This window comes from Larus michahellis, chromosome 14 (assembly GCF_964199755.1).
Source record: "Larus michahellis chromosome 14, bLarMic1.1, whole genome shotgun sequence".
NCBI classification, from domain to species: Eukaryota; Metazoa; Chordata; class Aves; order Charadriiformes; family Laridae; genus Larus; species Larus michahellis.
In genome coordinates this window covers 5,004,094-5,030,568 of record NC_133909.1, presented here as the reverse complement: position 1 = coordinate 5,030,568, position 26,475 = coordinate 5,004,094, and the positions used below count along the sequence as shown (strand labels likewise).

At 40.3% G+C, this 26,475-nt stretch overlaps 1 protein-coding gene and 1 non-coding gene across 6 annotated transcripts; one reads left to right on the top strand and one right to left on the bottom strand.

The window, feature by feature from the left end:
- Positions 1-49: 49 nt before the first annotated feature.
- Positions 50-25,161, top strand: NARF (nuclear prelamin A recognition factor). 5 transcript variants are annotated; one of them, XM_074607508.1, is made up of 12 exons: positions 51-131; positions 5,563-5,651; positions 6,154-6,234; positions 7,278-7,421; positions 9,112-9,244; positions 10,558-10,692; positions 15,647-15,765; positions 16,642-16,771; positions 17,462-17,534; positions 20,143-20,280; positions 20,662-20,819; positions 21,415-25,161. In XM_074607508.1, the coding sequence occupies exons 2-12, from the start codon at positions 5,625-5,627 to the stop codon at positions 21,654-21,656; spliced, it is 1,380 nt and encodes a 459-aa protein (XP_074463609.1). In that variant the 5' UTR covers positions 51-131; positions 5,563-5,624; the 3' UTR covers positions 21,657-25,161. The 5 variants fall into 5 exon arrangements, with proteins under 5 accessions (XP_074463612.1, XP_074463609.1, XP_074463607.1 ...); XM_074607506.1 differs by lacking the exon at positions 51-131 and adding an exon at positions 5,069-5,135; XM_074607507.1 differs by lacking the exon at positions 51-131 and adding an exon at positions 5,123-5,195.
- Positions 25,162-26,289: 1,128 nt separating this feature from the next.
- TRNAQ-UUG (transfer RNA glutamine (anticodon UUG)) lies at positions 26,290-26,361 on the bottom strand. Its single transcript has one exon. It is a non-coding gene; the product is annotated as a tRNA-Gln (tRNA).
- Between the last annotated feature and the right edge of the window lie 114 nt (positions 26,362-26,475).

Here is a 26,475-nt window from a genome sequence, read left to right as displayed (position 1 = left end):
CCGCCTCCCGCGGCTTTATGTGGGAGTGGGACAGGAAGAGCCTCACCCAAGATGGCGGCGCGCTGCCCCCATTCAAGATGGTGGACAGGCCTGTGGATGCTGCCTAAGTAAGAGTGTCGGCGTTTCCTTAGGTTGTATGCTTTAACTGTATCGTAAAAGTTATTCCAAATAGGACTTTTGATACTTCTGGGGGGGGGGGGGGGGTTGCTGTCAGGATTTTTTTTTTTTATTTTTTTTTAAATAGTAGTAAATTGCGTTAGTGTTGCTATTTGATATTAGTTTTATCACAAGTTTTGTGGAAGAATAGGCAACTTCAAACAAAGGGGACAGCTCTCTGCTTACATGTATTAGTTATTCACAGGGATACATACCCATAAATAAACACATATACACATGAGTTTCTTATTTCACTCTATTTCAATTGAATGCAATGCATTTTGGGGTAACTGTTTGTTAACAGAATCCTGAAAAAGAACTAATGCCGTTGTTCAAAAACCGGGGGGGGAATTACAAAGCAGAAATAACAGTGATAATCTTACAGGTTTAACATTGATGTGACTTTCTGTGAATTGTATGTCAACTGATGGCTTGGGTTTGGAAAACTTGTTGGTTGGGGAGGAAAGGTTCTCATTCACTTGAAATAATGATTTTCCTGTTGTGGACCATAGGTTACGTTTTAAAAGACCTTTGTGTTTGTAGCTCAGTTAAACATCATTCACATGTCAAAGCTGTTCCCGTTCAATCCATTAGAGCAACTACTCATGTCATCTTTGGGACAAAATGGGTAAAATGTGGACATCTGTAGTTTAGCTTAACTGCTTAAATTCCCTTTATGTAAGCCAATGCATAACTTCATCTATAAATAATATTTGGTCCTCTCTCAGTTGCACAGGAATAGGGTCCTTCCTGAATGACATACTCAATTTTTGTTTTTTTTTCCTAATGTGAACCCAGATATTCCAGAGTGTTTGCTCAAGGCCATAGTAGAAGTTTGTTCAGCTGCTCCTGAACATCATTGTTGGTGAATAGTAACGGAGTTTTTGATCAGTGTTTTTCATAATAGCCCAAAGTGAACTATCTGAAGATAGGGGAAAAAAACTCACACTCCATGGTATGGACTTAAGTAGTAGAAAATACAAACTGATGTGTAATTTCCATAACTATCTTAATGAGAAAAGGCCATGAGGAACTGCAAGAATGAATTGGCATGGTTGTGAGTCATGAGGTACCAGCTGCTGGATTTGGATGAGAAATGGGAAGTAATAAGCATCACGTGTTCTCAACCCAAACAAGCAGCTGACTGAGTCTTCTGCGAAGAAATTTATGTATAAGCAGTTGGTCAGTCAGCTTTTATAAGCAACCAGTTTCTCTGGAAACCAAGTGTTAAGCCATTTTGAGTGATACAAGACAAAAGATTTCTTGTGTCTAGAGTAGAAAGAAATAAGAACCTCTGCTCAATATAAACCATACAGCATATCACTCTGTTTTATTCTTGTTACTATTTGCAAAAATATTAGCAACTGTATAGTTCTCCAGTTCTGCAAAGACCACAGTAGGATAACCTGATATGACAATTTAATTATGAAATTAGAGAGAAATTATTTCAGCTATGGGAAATACATGCACGCAAAGTCAAGCATTTGTCCAAACTGGAATATGGCAAAGATCCTTGGAAGCTTCTGGTATTGATCAATGGTTCTTATAACCCTTTTCCTGCAATTATCTGGGGATTTTACACCACCGCTTTGAAGTAGGTAAGTGTCGTTATGCCTACCAATTGAAAAAAGGAAGAAGAAATACACTTTAAAAGCCTGATCTTGGATTTAAAGAACAGCATGAATTCCAAAACATGTTGTTGCAGAAACACAAACTATTTGCCAGAAGAAACATTCAGAAATATGTAATTGACTATTTGTAGACTTTTTGCTTGATAATATAAAAATAGATTTCTGTAAGGCATTGTATAGTAAATACACCTGTAACTTTTTCGTCATTGATCTAAAACCAAGAACATGCAGATATAACAGAACTGGCCTTTATTTTACATTAGTTTGACACTACCTATATTTCTGCTCCTTTTTCCTAATTTCAGACCATTTTCATAAATACTCTTTTCTAGCTCCTTGTACTTTTTTTTTTCCCCCTGAGGTCTTAAACTTAAAATTTCAGCTGTGCAGTAAGCATGTGATCTTATTAGCATGCCAGGATGAAATTCCTAGTGTGCTTGATTTTAAGCAGTTGGTTGGCAACCGTCACCAAAGCGGTGTTGTTTTGGGCAGGGCTGAATTAGCTGTGGTCCCTGTTAAGAATGAGATCATCCCATTGAGCTCTGTGTGGTGCCCCACTGACCTCTATGGGAACAGTGTGTATGAAGCCCGGGGAGAACTAATTTCATGGAATACATGTTTACCAGCTGTAACTAAGATTTATTGCCTAATTCTGACAGCTGTTGAGTGGCATATGCTGTCACTGACTTGAGGAGGTGTTTACAGCCTGCAATATCTTGCCGGACCAATGCATAACCTTTAAAGCTTGCTGAAGTTGTTTGCAGCATACTGTTTTCATAGAGAAATACTTAGTTTTCTATTTCATTCTTGGTGTAAATGCCTTAGGTGCAGGTATAAATGTTAAATGTAGCAACGGAGGCCAAATACATCAAGAGAGGCCATAAAAGCAAGTAACGCTTTATAAGTACTACCTACTGTTGACATAGCAAAGCTGTTATTTTGTGGGTTTTTTTGGAAATAGCCTTTGCAAAGGTACTGTTACCTCCCCAGGGGCAGATTAAAACAGGATGGTGCTTTCTTTTCTCAGGTTGTCAGGCACCGGTGCTGATGGTGATTGATCTGATGCACTGTGGGAAAATGGCATAAATAGCTAATGGAGAGCAGAAATTGCTCTTGGCAAAAAAATAAATGGGACATCTAATTAACTAATGATTACACAAGTATAATCTTATACCATGCATTGAAACATTGATTCTTTGCACGCTCTTCAGTTTGTACAAGTTTTTGCTCTTTTTTTGTTTGAATTCTTAAATTGAAATTAATTCAGTCCAGGTATTCCTAAAGCAGAGGATGAAGTAGGTATACTTAACTTGTGTACCTAAGATGTCCTCAATGTTTCAGTGTTTCTGCAAGTGTTTCAATTTTCACTTAGTTATCTGTTTTTCATTGTGAATGTAAAGAAATATGAGGGAAACCAAAATATTTTAAATATGATCTGTGCAGAGTTACAGAAATATCCAAAACTGTCATGTCTTTTGAAGAGTCACTATATCAAGTTTAGATAATAAATGTAAGCATAATCATCAAAGTGTGAAACAGAAGGATTTTTGCGGTGCCTTTAAGTGCAAATCTCAACACATTCCTAATTTAGAACTGTCATCTGTGCTATTGCTGTATTTCTCAATGCAACTATGCCTATTGTATCCTTGTGGAATATGTTGCGAGATTGCACAGTTTTTTTAGCATGAAAATATTCATCCAAGGGAGCAGGCTACAAGATGTCAGCTAATGCTGCATTCCAGCTATTCTGTAGGAAACCTGGATTCTCACGTTGCACAGGGATTGCTCTAGAGTGATTGTAGTGTCTTTAAAAAAACTTGCATTAATGTACAAATGTGAAATGTGAAAGCATTTTGAATGAAGATAGCAGAAGCACAGAAAATTATTACCAAAGCTATTACATTTTTTTTTTTACCTCAAGCCAGGATTAGTGATATTTTTCCAGGGTATATGTAAAGCAGTATCAGCTTATTTTTCTTTAAATGGGCAGTAAGAAAGTGTTTCTGTTTGCTTTCATTATGGTAAAGCTAAGGAATTCCTGGTTTTCTTGACCTCAATGATAACTCACCTGTCTGTAAATTAAAAAAAAAATTATTTTTACATTCTGCTCTGAGGTTATCTTTAAAACACTAATTAATTTGATTGTGAAATCTTTAACAGCCAAATCCACAAACATTTGCCTCTCTGGACTGTGATGTCTGTTACGGAGAGTTGCAGTGAAAGCAGCATTTAGAGTTATGTCCTTGGGCAACCAACTTCTGCAGCTGTGACTGTCTCTGGTTCCTGTACAGCGCTGCCATTTGTGCTGGAAAAAACCTTGTCTCTGGATTAGAGTGTTAGACCTTGCCCGTGACAGGAGGGGATTTACCCACTGCACTAGATAAAGGGAAGTTGCACTTTAGACAGGAAACTGCATCTCTGCTGGAAGTTCTGTGTTTTAATTTCTAAAATGTCATTTTCTACTTGAAAAACTTCTCTGTGCAGCTGTAGGTGTGCGCTTCTATGTGTCTGTTCAAATGGATGGGGGGCGGGTTAAACGAGTGATCAAAATGTGGACTAAATCTTTCTGTTTAAATGTTATAACCCGAGGTTTAGAAAGACAGCTGCTCTGACATAAATCGTAAGCATCTTGATAATTTGGGGCCTGTGATGTTGTGGAAGGCTGATGTGTATGTTTAATAGCGCTGAACATAAGGATTTATACCTGCCTGGGAACGGCATCACTGATAACTTGGATTTTGTTACAGAAATGGGAAATCACGGCATATTGGTTAAATAAAATGGTAACGATACTGTATTTAGTAACTTCCATGGTGTTATTTTATTTAAAAGGGACTGAGAGAAAACAAAAATCAGGGGAAAATATCTTTATATGCTCTTAACTGCAGAGTATGTTTTAAAAAATATGCGAAGAAGCTAGAGAGCAGCCTCAAACCTTTGGCGAACGCCGCACAGAGCTGCCGTCCGTGGCGTTATTCCCCTCCTCTGCAGGGAGGCCAAGCCCGGACCCGCCGTGCATCACCACCGGGGGCCGGGGCGGTGCCTGGGGGTCACACCCGCCCGCTCCCCGTTTTCCTACCGGCGATTCAGGGGCCGTGGAGGAGGGGGGTTCCCCGCCGTGGGGTGGCTCCGCGGCGGCGCGCTGCCGGCGGCGGCTACGTGCCGAGGCGCAGGTCCGCAGCGAGCGCCGCCGGGCGGGGGGCGGGGAGGCGGCGTCGGGCCCAGCCGGGGACCTGCCGGCGGGGAGGCGGCGGTGGGCGCGGCGCGGCCCGCCCCGCCCGCCGCTGCGGCCAGCTCGGCGACTGCCCGCCTCCGCCTGCCGGGGACGCCACTCACCGCGGCGGCGAGGTAGGGTGTGCGGCTCTCCGTCCCCCGGTTTGGGCTGGTTCCCCCTCCCCCGTGGAGCCGGTGAGCTGCAGTTCGTGGCCGCTCTCCCGTCACCCCTGTGTCGGTGGCGAGCCCCGCTCTGCCCGGGACGGCGCTCGGTGCCTCCCCCCCAACCCCCAGCTCCACGTAACGGGCCGGGGCGATGGGGGCCCGCGGGGTAGGGACGGCGGCGCTTGTCGGTTAATTACAGGCTAGTAAATTGCGGAGCACGTGAGGGGCGCGGCGGGGCCGCCCCCGCCCCAGGGGCCGTACTGGCGGCGGGGGCGATAAGAGGGGCGGGAGGCGGGCACGGCAACAAAGGGCGGCGGGGACGGGAGGGAGAGAGGGTGGGCTGGCGGTTGTCCGCGGGGGGCTCACCTGCCCGCCCCGCTTTGCTCCTGTCCCGCAGCCCCGGCGGCGAGCAGCGCTCGGTGGCCGCGCCAGGGCCGGGCCGCGCCGGCGGGACCGCAAATGAAGTGCGAGAATTGCACCAAAAAGGTGAGTGCGGCGGGGATGGGGCCTCGGGCGGCGGAGCGCGGTGTTTGACCACCCCGTCCCGGTTTGCGGCTGCCGGCTCCAAGGTCAGCGGCCTGCCCGGCGGCCGGAGCCGACAGGACTCCCTCATGCCGGGCCGGCCGCGGCAGCGCCCCGGGCAGCCCTATCGTCGGGACGGTGTCGCCATGGAGCCCCCCGCTCGGGACAGTATCGTCCCGGTCGCGACCTGAACGCACGGGTTCTGCTGCGTTTTGTGTAATCTTCCCCTGGGCATTAACAAAAAACCTCTCAGAACTGTAAAACTGATGAAGCAAGTGAATTTCTGAGGAATTATTTTCCCGTCCTTTGAAAACAAGGCGTTGTGTGTAAGGATGTCGATTTAACGCTGCCAAAAACTGTAAAAGAGCTGTGTTAGCTTCTGATGATACAAACAGTTCTGCAACGATGTTCTTATTCAACGGTGAATGTATTTAGTGTAATACATATATTTTATGCTTTGTTTCAGGAATGCAGTAAAAAACAGAAAAATGATGATACGCAAAGTACGTCTGTTGATCCATTGAGTTCAAATGATGGTTTTGAAGAGGTAACATTCCTTCTAAAAACTGTAATATATTCTTTATTTGTTGTCTTTTTTTGTTGTGTATCCCAAAGGACATTCTAAGTAGAGAACTCTCAAGTACTAAATATTACGCTAATCGACAAGCAGTTGTAAGTAATTATGAATGCTTCAAGGCATCTTACAGCGTGTGAATCAAGAATCTTTAAAAAAGATTAAATAACCCCCCCTTACTATGCAAATGCAAAACAGAAATTAAAGTTCTAAAAAAGTATATTTTTTTTTAGTGTCAGAAATCTTACATCAGGCCTTCAAAACAGAGACAGGGCTGGTAAGGAAAAAAGAAGGGGATTGACAGCAAAAGTGCACAAAATGTCTTATTTTTTTATATTAGACAGATCAGCTACTGTTCTTCAACACCTAACTGTTTCCCTGAGGGTGGGGTTTTAATTGAGGGATTTTTGTATAGGTTTTTTGCAAGTAGCCTGGTTATATTGAGCTTCTGTCCAAGTATTCCTTCTTCCCACAGAGCAGCTGCCAGTGGTATCATAAGCACAAAACTCTTGATCTTACAGTATATGGTCAGTGTAATTGTGGCACTGCATCCTGTTTGGTTTACCTCATGGTAAAAAGCCATCTTGTGGTTACAGAGGCATCTGGCTATTAAAGACGTTTAATAGTTCAAGTAAAAGTTTTCTCAGTTGCTTGGTGGGTTGCTGGGGGCTGTTACTAGAACGTGGCAAAAGCAGGGGGTTGGAACTAGGTGATCTTTAAGGTCCCTTCCAACCCGAACCGTTCTGCATGAGCTAGAGGGCTAAGTTTAGTTCTATGTTTACACTTAAACATTTTGCAGTTTCATGGTAATAATAGGAGCAGAGCCATGAAGAAGGATGGAACAAATTATTTTGATTACTTCTAAATAATCGTGGATGTTATGCAAGTGTCATGGATTGGCTTGTTTTAAATGAAACAGTGACAGCATGTTTGCCTTCAGCTGGGTCATTGCAGAGGTCTTGAAAATTGGTCGATCATTATTAAATACTCGTTTACCTTTCTTTTCCCCCCCCCAGAAAGATGAGTTTCATACATTGGCTAATGCTAAAACACTCCTTAGCGACTGCCTAGCTTGTGACAATTGTATGACATCAGAAGAAGGAGCCAGAGTTTTCCAACAGAATCAGAAGGAGCTCTTTCGTATTCTTAACCTTAATAAGGTAAAGTGACACAAACAATAACACACTGTTTTCTGTGAGGAGGAGGAAATTACAGAATCACTAAGCAGCTTGGCTTCCCAAGGCAGATACTGTGAAGATTTGCCAGGATATACTTTGTCCAAAGAGGAAGTGAAAACTTCAGGCAAGATGAACACTGAAGTACTTAAAATAATTTTGCAGTAGAGATGCAAGATCATGGCACTTAACCTAAATTCTAGAGGAAAGTTACTGCACCTGCAGAAGTAATATTTTTTTGAAAATGTAACTACCTCATTGCTGTAATAACAAATTAGTCTGTGGTTCAGTGTTTATACTCATACCTTTGTTACTGGGACTGTTCTGGGTGCTCCTGGTGACAATATGTCCACATAATATAAAGTTTTCAAGGCAAGTTTTTGAAAGTAGAATTGTTTTTAATATATATTTGAGCTGACTGTATTTGCGACAGAATTTTTTTGTACAAATTCTTAGCAAGAAGTGTTCTACTCCTGTCTTATTTTCTGCTGAGATCTGGATTTCCTGGAAGCTAGTTGCTATGTACGGTGCTCAGATTATTAGATCTTGGTAGCGATTTAATTATTTTAGTTCTGCTCCAGACTTCTGTGTTCTTGTTTAGCATGCAAAAGCTACTAGAATTGATGTTTTTTCTTAATCTGTACATAAGTGTCATACACAAGAGGATTCATTACATAGTGATTCAGTTTTCTTACAACTACTTTAACTCTCCATATAGTATAATGTTATCATACGTGAGAAAAAGAGAAGAAAAGGAGGAAAAAAAAATCTTTTGGGTTGCGCAGGTCCTATTAAGAGAGAGCCTGAAGTCTATAATAGGGAGGCAGCCAGGTGCCTTGATCAGAAAGTTGGGGGTCCGACGTAAGCAAGTTGGACCTCGGGACGACAGTGAGCAAGGGAGATGCTTTGCAGGCTTGAAGGGCCATTATATGGCATTTAGGGTGTGTAAGTATGGTCCATGTAAACTGTGGTCCCTGATGTTTTGAGGGTGAGACTTGTCTGTACGATAGTCCTGGTTCGTCTTCCAGGGGTTCCACTGGTGTGAAAAACATCCCAACTAAAACACAAGATTCATCTTCAAATAAATGTCACAGTAATGAGAGCTTTACAGTTGCACACCATCGTGGGTATTTCCAAAGGGTTCTTCAGTGCAACCAACATGGGTTTGTTGTGGGTCCGATCTTACCAGTTTCCCTCAACAGCTTTAATGATAGAGACACAGGAGCCTTAACAAAGGATCAGATCTGTAATTTGCTGGGTTAGATTTGTAACTTCAAATGCACATGCTCCTGTAAACATTAGTTTACTTATTAATATTTAAACATACAGCTTTTTTCATATTTGCTAGAATGTCATAGGTGCTGAATGTCTCTTAAGTTTCCTTGTGCCATTAGGAGACTAGCCACACAATTGTCCTAGGAGGGACGGATTTCCATGAGTATAGAACAGAAACATCACCAGATGATTAGCCTTGAAGACTGCCAGGATCAGAGGAACATCCTGTCCTGCCCTTGGGAAGCTTGCTAGTTTTTTCATAGGGATTCTAATGATACGGCCTACTGAAGCATAGGACACTGAGGAATAATTCCAGGAGTCGAAAAGGGAGGGAAAGTAGGGAGCCTTATCCTGTTGTAATAACATACCTTGTTTCTTTTGTTTTTGTTTTGTTTACCAGAAATGTGATACCTCAAAACACAAAGTGTTGGTAGTGTCTATATGCCCTCAGTCATTGCCTTATTTTGCTGCTAAATTCAATCTCTCTGTGAATGATGCAGCCAAGAGACTCTGTGGTTTCCTCAAAAGTCTCGGTAAGTTTGGGTTTGTTATGATGGTGGAGCAGAAAGGGGAGATTATTTTAGGATTTTGCTTCCTCAGCAGAATTCTTTGTTAGGCAGTCATAAAGTGCCATTGCACAATCTAGTTTAGAGTTTGAAACGTGTGCTCAGTGATATTAATGACAGTGCACCAGTATGACACACACCGGTTGCAGAAATGGCGGCATTATCCTCTTGGTAGTAAAGGTCACAGAACAGAAAGGCGTTACAGAGCTGTATTAAAAACCTTTGCTACCAAGAAACCAAGGAGGGTTTGGTCATGAGCTTCAAGATGATTTCCCCTTGTTTTGTAACTTGAGAGAGGAGGGCGTTGTTATCCTAAATGCTTTCCAGTCCGTTTGACACACTATATCTCTAGAAGATTGACAGTTCTGTTTTTTCTGCAACTTGAAATGACATGCAAGAACTGTTGTACCTGTCTGTTTCATGTTAAAGCTGTATTTCCTGTGTTCTTGATGCTATATATACAAAGTTTTATTTAAAAAACAAACAAAAAGCCCACTTTGCCTATAGGTTTGGGGTTTTTTATGTACTTGAGGGAAGACAGAAAAGGAGAGGAATAAACCTAAAATAAAAAAGTTTATACTCTTTCCTCTCTAATATATGTATATATTTTTTCATTTCTCATAGGTTTTGTGCATCTCAGTACACAGTATATTTTCTTCATCTAAAAGGAACGCTAAGTTCTGGTGGGCCCTAGTTTTCTTAGAATGCGTTCATTATCTATGCTTCACTTGCTGCAGGGACGTGCTCGCCATTACGTAGGCCAAGGGGGAGTATGTCGCTAAATAGGCAGACAAAAGGTCTCTGCTGCGTTGGTGATAGGCTCGTGTACCTTGGCAGACAACTTCAGCAGTGGAACATATGCCTCTTAGCTGATATATTTCCTGTGGATAACGATATGTGACTTCAGCATGTCTGGAAAAGAATGCTCCTTTTCAAGAGTCACTGCATATAGCCCAGGAGCTGTGACATCCCACTCCATTAAATAAAAAGCCAGTATGTGCTGAATGGGAAGCTTCTTGTAAAGAGGCAGACAACTATTTGAAGTGTTGCTAGTCAGCATTAGCAAGCTGGTGGTCCTTTTAAATTCAGGACATAGAAGATAGCTTTTCAATATATGGCTTTTATTCTTGACTCTACTGTTCGTGAAAATTTGGAGAGGGGAAGGAATATACCCGTTAACCCCAGAAGACTTTTTGTAGACCTGGAACTTGGGAAGAAGCCTGTGAGATGTAAAGTGTTCTAGTAATTCACTTTTCCTTACTGGTTTTTTTTTTTCATAGGGGTGCATTATGTATTTGACACCACTATAGCTGCTGACTTCAGTATCCTGGAGAGCCAGAGGGAATTTGTGCAGCGGTATCAACGGAGGAACCAGGAGGAGCATGCCTTACCAATGTTTGCCTCTGCTTGCCCTGGTGAGAACTGGTTTCTCCAACCTTCAGCACTTCAGCCTAGTCTCATTGGAACTACCAGGGAACTAAGGAAGGGGTGGTTTCATCTGGGAGCCTTACGTAACTTACAGCATTTTAGCTTTGCTTTTGGGAGATACCAAATATTGCACACAGTACTTGTTACCAGTAGCACTGATCGTCCTTGGTGCATTGCTAGATGGGCTTGTTTTTCGTGGGCTGTTGGGAGAGCAGAATTTCTTTCCAACAAGCATCAGCAGCTTTCTCATATGCAAGTGAGGTGCCACAGCTGTAAATGTGAACCATGCAGACAAAGAACGGGTGTAGTCATGCTGGATAAGGCACATGCTAATTCAGTGTAGGGCATTACCCAGCCAGATACAAAGGTTGCAGTAAATCAGTAAATTCCCGATCTGCATCTTACAGTTGTTTGGAGCTCTGTAAAAGGTGAGGGCTGTAAATTCTATTGTTGCTCTTCAAAAAAAAAAAAAACCCACCAAAAAAACCCCTTGCTGTAGTCCCTAACTTCTGATAATCCAAAGAACCTGAACTGATGATTTCCTGTGCTAGCGATTATATGTGGTATTTATTAGTCAGTTGTATTTCCTGTCACTTCTATAAAATAAGCATATATCACATAGGAGTCTCTGGATAATGAAGCTATGGTACAGAAGCACTGAGGGTTTTAGCGCATTGTGTAAGACCTTAGGAGAAATTAATCATAAGTGGAATTGAGGAGCTGGGGCTGCTGCTTGTGCATCCAGACTGCAGAGTTTAAGGTGGTGTTTCCCTATTGAAAAGAATCTTTAAGGAACTTTGCTCGCTGATACAATTAAACCACAGCCACTGTTATCTTAAGCAAAGTTTTGCCGCTTAAGCCTAGGGGAAAGTAGCAAGTGGCATTACTCTTAATGACTGTGAGATGGTTATATCTAACACTTGCAAAATAATTCTCACTTGAAGTGTCGCAGACTTGACTCACTAAATGTCTTGTTTCTGAGAATTTTGCACCTGATGCTCTTTTATGAACAGAACCTGCACTTATCACAACTGGAAAGATGTAGAATGTTCAGTCATTGTTTACTTTTTCCATTTGTTAGCATACTGTCATTTCAGCTTAAGTATGATAAGTCACATTCCTAAGAAAGAAGTATCAAAAAGGAGGCAAAAGTAACTCCTTTGCTTAATATCCCCCTCAACTTCACCCTAAAGCTCATGGTGTTGCTTTTCAAAAGCCTAATAAAAATACAAAAATATTTCTTTCTAGCTTTGAAATAACTTAAGTGGATTGCATTCTTGAAAGAAACATTATAGTGACAAGAGAGTGAGTTAGAGTTGTATTTAGCGATCCTCAGAATCTGCTGTTGTCATTGATTTAAAGTTTAAATACTGTTGTTTTAATTGTACTTCTGTTTGTTCTGTGTATTCTGTAGTAGAGGTATCTGGGTTACGCTTTAGGAACTACATATAAGAGGAAAAGTCTCTTCCCCCCCGCCCCATCCTTACTGGTATCTTGGTGTTGCCTCCTATCTTCAGGAGCAGACATACTGTATGTTGCTTTTTTTTTATGTAAAACCTCTGAAGTTGAAACAACCCCCTATTACTTGGCTTTGTCTTGTTTGTGGTTTATTGAAAATTCAAAACCTCAGGATTTCTTCTAGAACTTTTTCTGAGATCATGTTAATTTTCTTCATCTTGAATCAGAACTCAGATTATCTGCTGCTCCCATGGGAAATATTTTTAAATAGTTAATGGAGTACTTTTCTTTTCCTTGTCTGTTCTACAAAAGATTGTGTTTTCAGTGCTAGCTATGGTGTTAGCTGTCTGCTGTGGTACAGGTGTTAGCAGAATCACGGGTGCTTTTCATTTCTGGAAAACTGAACTGAAACATCACTGTAAACCCATTCTGAAAGCATATGGTATTTCATTCCCATTGACAGCAATTACAGGGGAAAAAAAATCATGATCAGTCGTTTTTAAAGTAACATTGTTTGCTGTGTTTCCTGACATTAACTGTCTGAGTGCATTTTCTGTTCCTCATTCTCCTTCCTCTCTACCCCTAGATGACATAAATTTGTCCCAGAAATGTTGTTTACTGGGTGTGTTTATCACCAAATTTTTTTTTTTTATATAGCTCTGTCGATACAAGGTCAACATGAACTCAAGTATAACCGCTTTGCTCTTACTTATCTTTGAGTGTAACTTTGCCTAAAAATATCACCCTCTGCAGGAGTGGTGTGTGGTGTAAAATCTACCACGAGCAAAAGAGCGTAGCCTGTATAGTCCCAGAACCTGATAAAAGGGCAGTTTATTGTCTCAGTCTTAATTCTTCTTACCTTCTCCTGCTGCTCTCTTAAAAGAAAGTGAGGTAATTTAGGGGGAGTTTGTTTCCTGTTGAAAGTCCAACCGTGTAACTACCGATTGTATATGTAGTATCTCATAAGTAATCGGTTCTGTTCCTTAATTTACTGAACTGGTAAGCAACACGAAGCACTTGCTCTGGGAACCGGCCAACATTTTTCATGCCTTGCCAGCCTCGGTGAACTGCTAGAACAGGTCAGCAGCTTACAGCTTTAGTAGGAAGAGCATAACTATTGAGGATTCAAACGCCTCTGTCCTGGTCAACTAAAGTAATTCCCTTTTACAGGAATGGGGTTTTATAGTAGTGAAAGTTTTCTTAGTTTTTCTGCACTTCGTACTAATGCATAGCCATTCATAGCATGCATCTTTGTGATCTACTCACGATAAGCTACTAAAAATAACATTTTGAAGTACATCTGTAAGAATTTATACAGTGATTTGTAGGGGTTGTTGTCCTTTGATGCTAACACAAGCGAGCAAACGGCCAAGAATCTGAATGAATTTATGCAGGGTGTAGTTGGGTACGGACGTTCATTGATATAAGAACTGGGTATCTTTGGCTTCCTGTAACTGTGGCGCTGGAATTCATCCCTGTCAGTGAGTAGGCAGAAGCAGCCAGCACATATGTGACGTGCAGATAAATGCCCCATGTTGCTCATTCACTAAGGCTGCTTAGATAATTAAACAGTGACTAGTGGTCGTTGTGGAGCTGGAACTACGAGACGCTTGTTCTGCCTACTGCAAGGAAAGAAACAATTTAAGAAATTGCTTTGGGCAATACCTGCCAGACATCTCTTGAGATTTAGTGAAATTTCCTTACAGTTCGTGACTACAATACCTACATCGTTCCAATTCTGAAACTGCCCTCATGGCAGGAGTGCTGTGGTGATTAATGGTAATCACAGTTGCAGTTTAAGGGAAGGACCTTCCAGAAATGCTGCTAATGTACAAGGCAGAATGTTTTTAAAAATTGCCCTTGTTTTGTTTGAAGCAGTTTTTGTTCTATTTTGACATCACTTGAGACTAAAGCCATTTAAGAAATAGGATATACATATCACGCAGAGTATGCTAATACGGCCTTTGTACCAAGCACCAATAAATTAAGTCCTTGGCTGCAGGTAATATCTTGGACTTAAAATCCTAGTTGAGGTTGGACATTAAACAAACTTCCTATTCAGAGTCTAGTAATTCAGCCCAGCTCTGACATGTAAATCTATAGTCCCTCGCTTTTTCTACAACAGAAATGAAAGCTTGTTGAGGATTATGTATGTTTTTGAGATTTTCTGTGGAGACCAGTATCTGTTAATCTTGAAGCCTGTACTTTAACAAGAATTGTGAATATTTAAATAGCTGGAGGATCCTCATGTTTCCCTAATACTTTTTCATTTTCATCAGTAAAACTTTATTACTGGGAAAACGACTTCTGTGCCATATAGAGACAAACGATCTGAACATGGCTTGGATCCAGTTTTGTGCTGTTGTTGGCCTGTGTGGCAGTGTTCTGACTTAAACATTACCAGGTGTTTATACATCTGTGTTCATTTCAAGCTTAAGCATTAACCTACAGGTTTTACCTTTCCTGGGCAGCATGTACTTCACAGCAGTTTTTCTCTTTTATGTCTTTTTAGTCTGAAGATAAAATGCTTCAGTGCAATATCTTTCACTATTTCTTAGCACCAAAGGTAGCACGCTTCCCTAGAAGGCTGTCCCTAACACTTCTGCATGATTTGGGTTCACAGTTCACGTAGATGAAGCAAAAAGTTCAGAATCCTTGCTGTGAAAGACTCTGGGCTGTTTTCTGTAGGAGTTAACCGTGCCTAAGAAAGAATTGCACCCCCTGAATATCTTAATCTGTTCATTTGTCAGTTCCTGCCCTGGAAGGTGGGGAATAATAGAAGGGCTGTGGGTATTGGGGGTGGTGTGAACATACATAGCTTGTCATAGCTGAGGTGCTGAAGGAGTCTGGTGAAAGGGAGGGTGACTCTTGAGTAACTAAGAATGTTGAATACAGAGAGATTTCAGTTGATTGCTCTGTGTGTGGTTGAGTGTGGGGGTGTGTCTGAAGAAGGTGTGGCTACTCTAACAATAGTAAAAGAAGCCATTTTTTTCCAGGCTTAATCCATGTGCATCTTGTGATAATGCTTTCATGTGACTCCTGTTCTAGAGGAGGCAAGCTGGGGGCACAGGTACTAAATCTCAGGAAACAGAAGGTTACAGTTAAGCAGCTGAACAGAGCACATTTGTTGTAGTATCTGGTGATCCAAGGGCTGAGGTGTAGAAAGTCAACTTACTCTTTGTTAGCTGGGGTCCTGGTCTTTCTACTGTGTTAAATCTATGTGTTAGAAAGGCTGTAATAGGTCATGAAGTTCACAGTGGCTTCTAGGTCTAGAATTGATGACACAGTCAATTATTGATAGCCAACTGTAAAACATTATTAACAGAGCCTTGAGGTTTCCTGCAGTTTCCAAGGTGGGGCTTCCTATGGAGAAATGTCCTACTGTGAAGGTGTCTTCATTTTTAAAAGTTGTTCTATAACTGCTGCCACTTTACCATGCTTATGTGCCACTTCACCGTATAAGTGCGATTTCTGTCATTCTAGGTTGGATCCGGTATGCTGAAAGGGTACTTACCAATCTTGTGACCTCTCACATTTGCACTGCAAAGTCTCCACAGCAGATCATGGGCTCCCTGGTGAAAGGCTACTTTGCCAGGCAGCAGGTTTGATTTATTTTTACCACTATACTCTTTTAAAAAGATGGGCTAGTAGGTTTCAATACTGAAATACGGATCTTAGTGTATTATAAAGTGATAAAGCATCTCCCTGAATTGTTTGTCCTTTACTTGAAGAATAAATGGTGCTCAGTTGCTACACAAGTGCCCATGATAAGAAGAATGTACAAAGAACTTCATTTCATGCAGTGCGGTGTGAGCTGGCAGCAATTCTTGTGCTCCCAGTGCTACATGGATTTAGGTATTTATGGATAAAATTAAATCCAGGGTAGCTAAAGAGAGTCTTGTTAAATGCTGCCTGTGTCGTTCTATAGCACAGCCAAAACAGGAGTGGAGGAGAATAATGTAGAAATTGCCCCATTGTCTGGGATCAGTAAAAGCGTTGTGTCCTAGAAACTAACCTTTGTATCTTCCCAATTTTGTATGTTGAAAAAGTCACAGTTCTTTTTACGTACCATACTTAAATTTAACTGCATCCACGTTATATAGAGAACTACTGCTATGTCGACATAGATACAGAAATATTGATGGACTTGCTGTGGATGAAAGTAAATGACTGATGGCTGAAAAGCTGAATTCCGAAGACCTGACTTGAATTCACTTTCTAAGGCGATCAAAAGCTGCAGAAAATGTGATCTGAAGGAATAAGTTGAAGTTTCATCCAGAAGTCTGACTTTGGATGTTTGTTGCTGATGCTTTGTGACTTCTGGCAAGTCACTTCATCTGTGTGCAGCAGCCTTTCAACTTAATTGTTAGGGATTGATTACTAGTATTACCTGCATAGGGTTTATGATGCTGTTTTCATCCCTGTTGTCCTTCAAGCTGTCTTTTGCTCTTCATGAAGTTCTCTCTTACATTCCACAGAACTTGTCTCCTGATAAAATCTTCCATGTAATTGTGGCGCCTTGTTATGACAAAAAACTGGAAGCCTTGCGGGAAGACTTCTACACTGCCTTGTATAATTCGCAAGAAGTTGATTGTGTTCTGACATCAGGTTAAATCTTCTTTAAACTTACTATTTATAAAGATATAAGTGGATCACTGTTGTTAGAATAGCCTTTATGTCAGACTTTCCTTTTTTTTCAACTATGCTTTAATTGTAAGGTTGGCTTTTTTCTGCTTTAAAATGAAGTACAGGTTTTTGTGCTACTGGTAGTATAGGTATTGTATGGGGAAGTCAAAGCGAAAAATACTTCCCTTCCAAGTTGATGCTCACCTGAAAACGAGGTTCAGGTATTGGTTTTTGTCAGCCTCTTGAGAAAGGTAAGAGTTATGCAAATCTATTAAAAATCACTGTCTTGTTTGTCTGTGGTCATTATTTCATTTCCACTGGGATTATTCGTAACATCCCAAAGGCATAGCACCAGTGGTTTCTGGTGTGGCTCTTGTCTTTAGGCTTAATGTCCAAACTACGTATCCTCCTTTTTCCCCTACGGTGTAGAAATGTCTTCCAAACTTTACCTAACAGAAAAGCTAAGGATAGCACTATGCAAAATTTGGAGTGAGCTGAAGGCCCTTTTCTTCAGGGCTGGAAGTGTCTTGGTCAGTGGAGGGAACTGACTCTAGTAAGAATTGGAGAGTGTGACTGTAAGCACATGTGTTGGGATATTGATCTCTCTAACAGAGGCACAGCATGTGCATTTTGCTTTGTGTTGAAAGTAAAATGTCATATGTTTTCCTACAGGTGAAATTGTCCAAATAATGGAACAGAAAAATGTGTCTATGAAAGATGTGACTGAAGTAGCTGTAGATAGTTTGTAAGTAGTTTTGTTGTGGATTGCTTCCTTATTTTGATGATAAACGATAACACCTTTGAGTATATTCAACATAAATGTAAAACTCCTCAAAAGAGTGTTTTTTTCTTTTTAAAGAAAAAAAGCCTGCATCAAAGCCTGAGTATACTAAAGCCTCATCCTTTATACAGTGGCCAAAAAAACCTGAAAGTATTCTCTTAGGTGTTTGTTGCTATATATAAAAGTAATATGAAACAGATAATATAAAACTCTATATACTGTCTCGATACAAAGCAGATAATTGGAGGTAATGACCTCTACCTAGTGACTCCTTTAAAGTTTATGATTTTTGAAGCTTTGTGTAGCTCCTTATTTATATCTTAATGCAGTAATTATAGATTTGACTATATCAAGTTCACGACTTGCTAGTGAGTGTGTCAGGGTGCTGACCCCATTCAGAGCTCTCCTGGGCTGGAGCTCATGTAAAGCTGAACAGTCTCATCTGCCCCCCTCCAACTGTCTGGCCTCGCACAAAGATGCTGGGATGCAATCATGGGCTTGACCATCTGTTCTGTGCTTCCCTCATTCAGAGCAGCATCTTGACAGTAAATTTCCACTTCCCCTAATATGTTAATGTAAAATTGGTAGAAGTAGCAGCCTTTCAGGAAATGGTAATTTATTTTTTTTCATACTGAAGACACCAGTTAGTTTTTCAAGATTAAAGTTGAAACATGCTTTAGATGAAAATCACACAAAGCATCGAAGAGATTTTGTTTACTCGCTGTCTGGCTGCTCAGAAAGCAGCATGCATGTTGTTTTAATTCTCAGGCTTAGTTACAAAGGCTGGTCTCGCTGCTCACGGATCTTTGCTCAAGTGTGACAGATGTTACTTGGTATCTTTACAAAGTGGTGGTAGTGGAGCAATGAACGTGCCTTCTTGCACAAAACGGAAAGCTCTTCTGGAAATTTTCTAAAATTGCTTTTCACTTGGCTTGGTGTCCTGCTTGGACCTTGCCTAGGCTGGAGAAAGGTAAGTGGTACAGTGGTACAGTTTCAGAGCTGGTTTTGTAGTGTAGCTCCTATGATTACTTCTACCAATGATTGCCTCACATAATGAGAATTACGTAAATCAGGTTCTTAAGGACATCATCACTTAGGGATGGCCATTTATTTCTAAATCAGGCTGTCCAATGAAAGAACAAGCTCTTACTCAGAATATACCTGTTTTATTGGATGAATTTATATTGGAAAATAATGTTAGATTTTCAAAGGACTAATCTGATAATACCAGTTCAAGTTGTGAGACCTGATGACAGTTTTTGCTCTTCTGGGGTCTTAAAAGTAGATTTTGTAGAGAAATTTACGTAACTTCTCAAAACAAGTTCTAGCACAGAAGCGATTTGTGGTGAAGTACTCAGTATTAAAAAAGTGGTGTGAACAAAGTAACTTGTGTTTGAGTTCTCAACTCACTTTTGTAGCTGGAGAATGCTAACAAATAGCTGGCTAAAATTAGGAGGCGCATCATGAAGCAAGATCATCCAAGGTTATAAAAAAAGTTGCAGTACTTATTAAGTAAATGCAATGGCGTGGCATAGAGGGACAGACATACTGAATTTATAAACTGCAGCTCTTTAGTGATTAAAATACTTCTCTGTCATTAGTACAACTTCAGCATTTGGTTTTTAGTAAGGTGTTTGCTGTGGTAATTTTCACTTTGGTTTTGTGGTTGAGTGCTGTGCCCAGGCTGCTGCTCAGGCAAGAGCTAGCAATGTAGGCCAGGAAAGGCCATGTCTGGAGGTTCTGGGAAGAAGGTAATAAGACTACATCTAGAGAGGCTTCTACATGTAAAAGCAAAGGACATAATCTGTCCATTGGCTGATACGAAGATTAATATCTCTTCCTGAAATCAGCATTACACCACACCCCTATCAATTTCTGCTTTGCCGGAAAGGAACACGAGCCTGGAGAGCTGCAGTCTTCGGCCATCAGCGGGACGCAGCCCAGTACGGTTTATGCTACAGCCACTCGTGCCTGTCAGTACTCTGTTTTTAACTGAGGCACAGGTCAACCTCCAGGTGAATGCTATGCCCACGGGATATGATTTCACTGACTTTCTTTCCTGAACTATAGCATTTTACATTAAAGGTAGAGTGTTCTAGCCTGGTTGCAACTGCACTGATTCGGTTGTATTTTAGTGGTACAGTGTTCTAGACTCACAAACAGTTCCTGGAGCACAAGTGTTTGTGAGCGGAGGCTTAGAACTTCTCTTTTACATTCTCGGGGTCTAAAAATGATTTTTTTTTTTTTCCCCAAAATGTCTCCTGAGCGGTGTGAATGGCTGTTAACCAAGCGTTTAGGCTGTGCTGAATGTGCATTCTTATAAACTACTGTTGCTTGAGGTTTCTGAAAATGGAAAGCCCTACATCCTTTTATATTTTTATTTTATTTTTTCCTGCATCTTACTAAACAGTTTAATTTTTTTTAAGATGTAATATATAAAAATCTTACTATGTTCTCAATCACTGCTATAAAACGTTTTTGAGGGGGGGAGAGAGAGAGAACGGGAAAAACATACTACTTAAGTGAAGGAATGAAATTTTGGAGTTGATCTCTCTTTCTGGTTTTTCCTAAGGTTTGATGAAATAAAGGAGGGAGATGTAGTAAGGCATGACGGGAAGAGATCCGATGGTTACTTGGAGCACATCTTTAAACATGCTGCGAAGGAGCTTTTTGGTGTGGATGTCAAAGAAATCACCTACAAAGCATTAAAGTAAGCTAGAGTTTTATATCCTTGTTATGTAGGATGGGGTAGTTTGCACTAGAGTGAACCCTAATGCAGTTATTGCTAACCTGGTTCATTTGCTGATACGCAATTACATATTATAAACCTGTAAATTTGTGGCTGTAAAGTAGCTCTTGAAAACTTCAGTTTTTATTGGTAACTTACCTGCCCTTAAAAAATAAGTATAATTGTATTCTGAAAATGCCACCCCAACTTCTGCTTAACTTGTTTTAGAAATTGGAAGAGTTCACCTTAATCTCACTGTTATCCTTGTTCTGTTCTCTTTGGAGCATCTGAACACAAACTGACACAGTTGGATCATCCCTTTGGTAATGCAGGGGTTTAAAATGTTCTCTGTTATCTTTATAGGAACAAGGACTTTCAAGAAGTTACTCTTGAAAAGGATGGTGAGACAGTGCTGCGTTTTGCAGCAGCGTATGGCTTTAGAAATATCCAAAACATGGTTCTGAAGTTGAAAAAAGGAAAGTTTTTGTACCATTTCGTAGAAGTCCTTGCCTGCCCAGGAGGTAAGAATAATTGTGGATCCACAGTCGTTCCGCATGCATATCTTGAATCTCAAAGGAAGGTTTTCTTACGGAGAGGCATGTAATTTCATTCCCTCTTAATTCTCTTCGTAATAATCTAAAATGCGTACTATTTAGTGAATGGTCCAGAACACCAATTACATGTGTGGGGTTGGCTCAGAAATTGATTGGGTTTTCTAAAATTAACCACAATGTTTCTTGTTCTTTTCTGACCTATAAATAAGTGACAGCATGGCTCTTGCAATTATGTCAAACCTCAGAGGAAATACTCTGAAATGGTGTTGTCAAGGGCAAGAAAAGACAAGGAACATAATTAAGATCATAAAACCATGAAGAAGGCAGAGAAAGGTTGTTGATACAGAAACCTCACTTACATTAAGATGTTGTTGATGTTTGAGTCACTTTAAGTAAATACAAATAGCAGCTTGGGGTGGGTAGTTTATATAAACAGACGTTTTTTCTTTAGAGAAGTATGAAAAAAAATTCCAAGCTAATATAATCTTTTTCTTCATATCAAATCTTCATCATCCCTGTGGCTTTTTTCTCCACCCCCCACCCCACCCACCCCCACCCTAAGGGTGCCTAAATGGAAAAGGTCAGGCACAAACTGAAGATGGAAAACCGGACAAAGCACTGCTTAACCAGATGGAAGAAGTGTATGCTGCAATACCTGTTAGACTTCCAGAAACCAACATGCACGTACAACAGATGTACCAGGACTGGCTGGAAGGCATGGACTCTAAGAAGGTCCAGGAAACTTTGCACACCAAATACAGCGCAGTAAATCAAACAGCAAGCAATCTGGATATCAAATGGTAATAAATCAAACTTGCAAAAGATTTGCTTAGGTTAGTTACAGATTCAGCACTGGAAACATTCTATGCAATCGCAGATGCTATGCACTAGCCAAGTGTACGAATGAGACGCTTCCTAATCGTGGATTATTACTTGTGAAGAACCATTGCTTTTTGAAAACAGAAAGAGAAGTCTCCGAAAGCCCTGGTTCCTGCCATTGTCCTTTAACTTTTACTGTGTGTAATCTCCTGTGTATAATGGATTTCTTTATTCAAAAATGTGATCTTGCAAGGTACATAAGCACTTTCTGCCAGGTGCAGGGGGTGTATTTCCTGATGAAGCTACTCCCTACAAAGCTACAAAATGGGCTTCCCCAAGAAGGCGAGATTATTTTACTCCTACTCCTAGATATGCAAACCCTTTCATCATAGGAAAACAGTCATGATGAATTTCAATGTTGTTGCAGTTGTTTTGAAGTAACTTGAGATTTATTTGCCTCGTTAACAAAAAAAACCCTTTACAGGCACGAGTGTATATATGGAAAAGTGTAATGAATTTAAGTATGCCTTCTATCCAGATTTTAACAAAAACTATTCGGTTCCAAACTAGAGCTACTGTTCCTTACTGATGCAGTATTTTGTAAGGAACAGGATGCTTCATATAAACTGATCTTGGGAAACTAATGCTAAATGGTTATAATGCAATCTGTCATTAAAAATAGTTCCAAATACGTTGGCTGATACAAAAAGAGAACTTTTCTTTCCTTGTAAGTTTTTTTAGAAACTTGCAGCTAGGAAGAGTGGTGCTGCTTTCTGTGTCTGGCTTTATGAGAGTGAAACGTGCACGTGCACTGTCAGGTGAGCACATGCACGCTACAACTTTGCTAGATTTGCTGAGCCAGACTTAACAGCACTTTAGTAGTTCGGTACACAGAATAACAGATTGGGGTTTTTTTAATTTATCTCCTTGTTGACAGACTTCTGTAAAAATAACTTTCATGGAGTGCCTCTGAAAAAAATACTTAGCAATGCTTCTGAGCCCATCAGAGTTACTATATATTGGCATCATGAATTTGATGCACTTATTTTTAAATATGCTTTAGAGGTTTCATTTAACAGACATCTTAAAGCTTGCATGCAAATACCACTTTTCTGCAATTTCATGAGTTGTCAGAGGGTTATTCAAGAATGTGATGGACACACAAAAAAAATCAAACTACTGCCAAACTTCTTCAGATTTTCTTAGTAACATCAAATTTGTTCACGATTAGTGGCTGTTTGAAGCTAGCAAAGTTTAAGGTTTCCTTTTCCAGTCTGAAAGAGCGGATGGGCTTTTTTAATCATTTCAGGCAGTGTTTGAATGAATCTCCTTGTAAATTTCTTAATATTACAGCTGCTTGTGTGAGTAAGATCTAATACTGCGAAAACCTGTGTATGTTTGAAATCCGCGTTTAGCTTGAACACAGTGGATGGGATAAAGGCATCGGTGAAAGCAATGCAAGTTCTTGCATTGGCTGAACAACAGAGGCTCAGAAGGAGAGAGACAGAGTTAAATATGTTACCCTGATGACAAGAGATAGTTCTCTTAATGGGAAGCTGTTAATAGAATTGCAGCTTTCAGTTGGACCTCCACCTAAATAACAAAACACTTTCACTTTGAGGGATGTTTTCTTTCAAGTGCAAATGAATTTGATTACTGTGCTACCTGAATGCACACAGCGAGATTATACCCACCAATTAGCCTTTGTAAGTCGTTCCTTGTTGTAATAAAAACATACTTACTTGGTGCAATATCAGAACATCTACAGAAATCTACCTCTGTACAGGAAGGGAGTCCAGAAATCGTGGGAAGACGTATGTATAGCTGAAACTAATAAATGTCTGCTAAAGAAAGATGGTGGTGTTGCATGAAATTACTTCTAGAAGCAACATCCAGCTCCTTTAGTCTGATTTTTTTCTTCATCTGTCATGATCTTCTCCAAAAACTTCAGCAGAATTACCTTGTAATAAAGTGGTCTTGTTCTGTTTGTATAGACGTATGTTTCTATGTATATATGGTTTATAGCTTGATGGCATGTTTAAATTATATTGCTTCAGTCCTTTGTATAGTATGCTTATTTTTTTATGTGCATATACTAGATGAAATGGTACAAGAAGAGTTGTTTGCTTTTCTGATGAAATCTTCACTAAACTACACAAGAGCTGCCTTGCTATTCTGAAATGATACCCTTGAACTGTTTGTATGACTTGAAAAATACTCATCTTGTGTAGGTGGCATTGCTGTACATGTTCTCTTTTGCCGTTATGCTTGCCTGGTCACTGGAGAGCCTCACTCTTCCCGTGCTGGTGGGAACCCTGGGAACAGGCCAGTAGATGAAATAAATCTGTCTACAATACACTGCGGTGCGCTCCCACTACAAGGGACATGGGTGACTCAGTGCATAAAATAAACTTTTTTTTTCAGTTGAACCACCATTTCTTCTATCTACTAAAGTGTTTTAACCTATATTGAGATAGTAGGAATGTAAAAAATCTATTAGAGTATTTGTCTACTGCAGTAGTCTGTTTTTAAAGACAAGGCAGGCATCTAACTGGGCAGTTTTTAGCAGCTTAGGTGGAATGTATGTATTATAACTAGTGACTTACAGTGACGGATGCTTGTCTTTTTTTGGTCAGTTTTTGTTTTATGAGACTTTTTGGAGTAAAACTGATTTTAAGTTTTTAAAGCCCTTTTTTTTAAAGTGCCAGCTTAGTGAAAAAAAAAAAAAAGTTTTTTTTTCCCTTAACTGTAATAAGTCTTTCCCCCTCTACCTTCTTTCACTAAAATTTTAACATATATCAGAAAACCTTGTTGCAACTTCATATATAGTGAAATACTTGCTTAAGATTTGATTCTGGCTATCAAATCTGCAGTTGGGAAGTCTGTCATTGTAGACAATGTGTGTTTCTAGCCGCGCTTTCTGAAACTACAGCATTGTTTAGTTCCCTGATAGGATTTTGGCAACGAATAATTTTCACTGCTACTGCCTTTTCAGCAGTGGGAAAGTTCCTTGTGTGGTCACAGCCATAGTGCTTTACTTCTCCGTTGAATATTGTGCCGAGACAATCTTGTCTCTAGATGATTTTTAGAAAAGACTAAATTGGAGGGATTGCAGGAAAGTAATTGGAAGCGTTAAATTAATTTGGAAATGGCCTTAGGGTATTATTGGCTTGAGCACATCAAGTGCTTGATGCCTTGGGTTCCAGTACTTTATTCTGAGGCTGCTACAACAAGGGATACGTGTTGTGAAGTATTTTTGCTATGCCTTCTCCAGTAAGTTTGCCTCAGCCACAGCACCTTGTGTTTGTCCACTATAGTTAATGAACATGGGCAGACATGGGCTATGCCATCACTTAGAATAATGGATATATCTGTATGCCACAGTCTCAACTGGATTATATTTGGACAATGTTCAGTTACCAAAATTTTGGTGCTTTGTATTCAAATGGAGCATGACCATGAATTGTCCTAAATAAATCTTGATACTGAATTATGTATTGATTCTGTCTCATTCCATATAAAAGCTTAGCTCTTTAGGTATACCTTTGTTTTAACATAGATGTTTGCTGAATTTAGCATGAATACCTAGTAAGTCTGTAACTAATACTCTATCAGTTATTCGTGAGTATTCTGGATTCCAGCTACACTTCAAACTGTGATAAATGGAAGGAAATGTTGCTGGATAGCAGTAGGAAATGGTAATTTGCTCTCTTGGATTGTAAAATAATATATTGAATTGTTGCAAGGCAGACAAGTATCTAGTGGCTTTAAGGCTCTCTTAACCTGTGAAGGATGGTGTTGCTGCATGAAGCCAATCTATAGAAGTCAACTAGTTATGCTGAAGTTTGCTATATACAGTTATTTAAAACACTGGTGCACAAGAAACAGTAAAGATACGTGTTTGTGTGTAGCCTGATACTTAAAAAGACAGTTAAGGGAAAGGCATAGAACAGAGACGTTGTTGTGTAAACAAATGACTAGTAAGGACAGGTTTTGAGGAGGGGTGCCGAGATGTTAGTATGTCCTTAGCTATTCTTGAAATGTAAATTAAATAATGAGGATTTGTGTCAGCAAAGCAGACGTTTAAATTGTGCAGAGTTCAATCTGTGAGATTATACCCACTGTGAAACAATTCCATTTCTGTCCCTGTCTTCCAAGTGAATAGTTGGGCAAACCTGAAAACTAATGTCCAAATTTTGCACATTAATCTACTGAAAATCAGATTCTCCTCAGTGTGAATGACTTTTTTTTTCCCACTCAAAAAAGACTTAAGGTAGATGATATAAAACAATGGTAAAGTGTCACGAAAGACCAAATTAAATTGTAGTACCAACTATTTAAAAATTAAAGTAATCATCTTTGATCTTTTTGTCAAATGTATAGCTATTCATTCAATTTAAGAAAATCGGGAATAATGTGATACGTAGTCCAGGTCAAGGAAAAAGCCTTTGGCGTTCAGCTCCTGGAGCTTTACCCCCATTTTGGTCTGTACCCTGCTGTGCTGCGCTGTCACCTCGCAGTTTGTCCCTGGGACGGTTTATAATTGATGCTGTCGGTGCAGAAGTGCGTGCCTTCTACAGCCAGCGCAGGCCCGGCGAAAAAGTGAAGGCCGAACTTCAGGTTCTACCGAGATTTGAACTCGGATCGCTGGATTCAAAGTCCAGAGTGCTAACCATTACACCATAGAACCGCGTGGTGGCACTCGCTTCCGCGAGGCCGGAGAATAAATCTATAGCAAACAAACCTCCTTGGGAAAATCCTTGCTGTGCTTCCTGAGCATCTTAGATGGCTGGCCGAGAGCTTA

Excerpts from the sequence above, each read along its gene's own strand:
- NARF (XM_074607508.1), top strand. The coding sequence starts at position 5,625 with ATGAAGTGCGAGAATTGCACCAAAAAG. Across the intron at positions 7,422-9,111 it reads GTATTCTTAACCTTAATAAG|AAATGTGATACCTCAAAACA; the intron begins GTAAAGTGACAC and ends TTTGTTTACCAG. Across the intron at positions 16,772-17,461 it reads TGATTGTGTTCTGACATCAG|GTGAAATTGTCCAAATAATG; the intron begins GTTAAATCTTCT and ends GTTTTCCTACAG.